Source organism: Austrofundulus limnaeus, unplaced genomic scaffold (genome assembly GCF_001266775.1).
Source record: "Austrofundulus limnaeus strain Quisiro unplaced genomic scaffold, Austrofundulus_limnaeus-1.0 Scaffold55, whole genome shotgun sequence".
In the NCBI taxonomy this organism is placed as follows: domain Eukaryota; kingdom Metazoa; phylum Chordata; class Actinopteri; order Cyprinodontiformes; family Rivulidae; genus Austrofundulus; species Austrofundulus limnaeus.
The window spans coordinates 573,921-576,246 of record NW_013952457.1 but is presented as its reverse complement, the minus strand read 5'-3'; the positions used below and the strand labels follow the sequence as shown (position 1 = coordinate 576,246).

The 2,326-nt window shown below is 39.5% G+C and overlaps 1 protein-coding gene across 3 annotated transcripts in view; it reads left to right on the top strand.

The window, feature by feature from the left end:
* Window positions 1–2,326, top strand: part of emc3 (ER membrane protein complex subunit 3) — a 10,788-nt gene that overhangs the window by 1,608 nt on the left and 6,854 nt on the right. The window contains exons 2-3 of one of the 3 annotated variants that reach the window (XM_014009056.1): window positions 1,843–1,961; window positions 2,024–2,130. Coding sequence is in view for 2 of the 3 variants with exons in the window: in XM_014009053.1 (XP_013864507.1) it covers window positions 1,820–1,961 (142 nt within the window). In the remaining variant the exon portion in view is untranslated. Of the gene's footprint in view, window positions 1–1,247; window positions 1,962–2,023; window positions 2,131–2,326 lie in introns of those variants that run through there. The other 2 variants (XM_014009054.1, XM_014009053.1) reach the window with 2 other exon arrangements.

Sequence of the window (2,326 nt, the reverse complement as noted above, 5' to 3'; positions counted from 1 at the left end):
GAATGTCTCTGTACATTTTTCCATTCATCCTTCCTTCGATTATTTGAAGTTTGCCAGTACCATATGCTGAAAAACAGCATTTGGGTCTGAACCAGCTGATATTAACTTGCACTGACAAGGGGCAGGCTTGCTTTCTAATTACTGAGAGAGTTCAGCTGGTGTCTTGGCTTTCCATGCCTTTTTACACCTCCCTTTCTTCATGTGTTCAATAGTTTTTCTCCACATTATTACAAATAACTTTATTTCTGGACTTTTATGGTTTGATTTCTTTGTATGTATGGATCACTTGGGTTGTTACCGACATCTGGTGAACATTTCATGTCATTAGCACCTCTAGTAATATATTTACTGAGAAAAATGTTGACGTGTTCAATACTTATTTTACCCGCTGTATATTCATCATCCTCATCCTTTCACTGCTTTTTGAGCATGAAGGTGTGAACATGGCAGTGTTGTGCAAAACAGCTGAGTCAGCTGACAGTGACACAAATTCTGGTAATCTGAGCTGGAAACTGAGGAGACATTCACTAGTGTCCCTGTGAGCCATGCACGACTCTTCCTGTGCTGCAGAATTAATCAGCGGAAATATCATTGTTGTCATTCTGTTACAACCAAACACACACACACACGCAGGCACACACACACTGCACTGTCATTCACCAAACACAAACACACTGCACTGTCATTAGTCAGCATCTTTCCCTCTCTGTGCCACATTGCATGTGTCACATGTTACATTCAATKTCATGAGAGCAAATTATAGCAAATCTTATGTAAAAAGGAATTGAATTTAGGTTTTTTCCTTGCAACATATTGATTGTTGAATTATGACTCAACGCTGAGTCTTTTAATCCCTGCTCTCCACTGAGACATAAGGTTTGTTCAGAACAACAATCTTATCTCTGTGACAGATGGGGTGTGAGTGAGCAGGGCTGCTGACGTAAACATCTGTAACCACAGTAAAACAGAAGATTGTCAGTTGACGAGTATGAATGTATGAAGAAGAAAACGTCATGAACAAAATATTTTGGAACATTTTCCCATAAAGCTCAAAGTATTCTTAAAATTTAGTTGCTTTTAAATGTCACTTTTATGKCACAAAAGGGGGGAAAAACTATACAACAACCATCTGTTGATTAGTGGGTCACAATAAAACAGGCTATTGAAGGAGTGCACCTGGAGGATGAGTGCTCCAGAAAAGCAGAAAGGTTTTTCACTATTATTATGGTGGTGACCACTTTCTTTACAAAAATGCAATAACGCAGGCGCTCCTAACCTCCTGTGCTCTGTTAGGATGAAACACCAAGAGATGAATGAAAGGACAGGAACGCACCTTCAAAACATGGACTATAGGAAAGAGGAAGTAAGCAGAAGAAGGTTGTGCAAATAAAATTAAAGCCTCRGACATTGAGCCCACAATTATTTTTGATAACCAGTAAATCATTTTTACAACAAAAAAGAAAGCATGAAGGAAGAGAGCCGTACACACTGGAGTCGGAGCTATAAATGGACTTTTACCAAGTCAGATAATCTCATCACAGCTGAAGCTGAGCATACTCAGATAACATTTGAACTGGGATCAAAATGCAACCATTGGGAAGAGCTGTTTAATTAGAGAGCTGGAAAAAAAATGAAATGAGGAAACCAATTCTTTTTTTAAAGATTGACAGGTTGTCTCAGAGTTTTCAGGTAGTTTTAYGGGCACAGTTCAGTACAAGTTGTTTCACACTACAAGTAATATATTTACAGTTTAATATTTAACGTTCCTTGTCAGGTTTCAGTTCACTCTTTGTCAGTGAAGTGCATATAACACGGCTGTATGAACAGCATCTTGTCCTGCAGGTGTCAGATGGGGGTGAATCCACACGAGCTACCTTTAAAACACAGAGTCTTAATGAAGCCTGTGGGGAGCAGGGAAGATGGTTATTGGAAGAGACRGACCGGATGCAGTTGCCCATCAGGTAAAACACTTCATTATTTTTCCCAGTTAACACAAAAAGACTGATTTTATCTGTCATTACAGCTGGTGAGGACAAAGTGTGAAAGTGCGACAGGTGCGTGAGGGAGCCCCCCAGACCTGTTCAGAACCAGAAAACAGCACCATTACAGTAAAAGTTCACACAGTCTGAAGTGAGTGCATACAAGCCTGTGTGTTAGCAGACCTTTCAGGTTTTACTAAAAATAAATAGATATTTTATCTCAGAAATGCAAATATAAATTCACATGATCATGTATATTCAATGTGTGATGGGGGTTTAGGTGCTGAACAGATGGCAGTGAGCMGGTTATTTTTAGCTACTTGCACATTCATCGCCTGCAGCTTCAT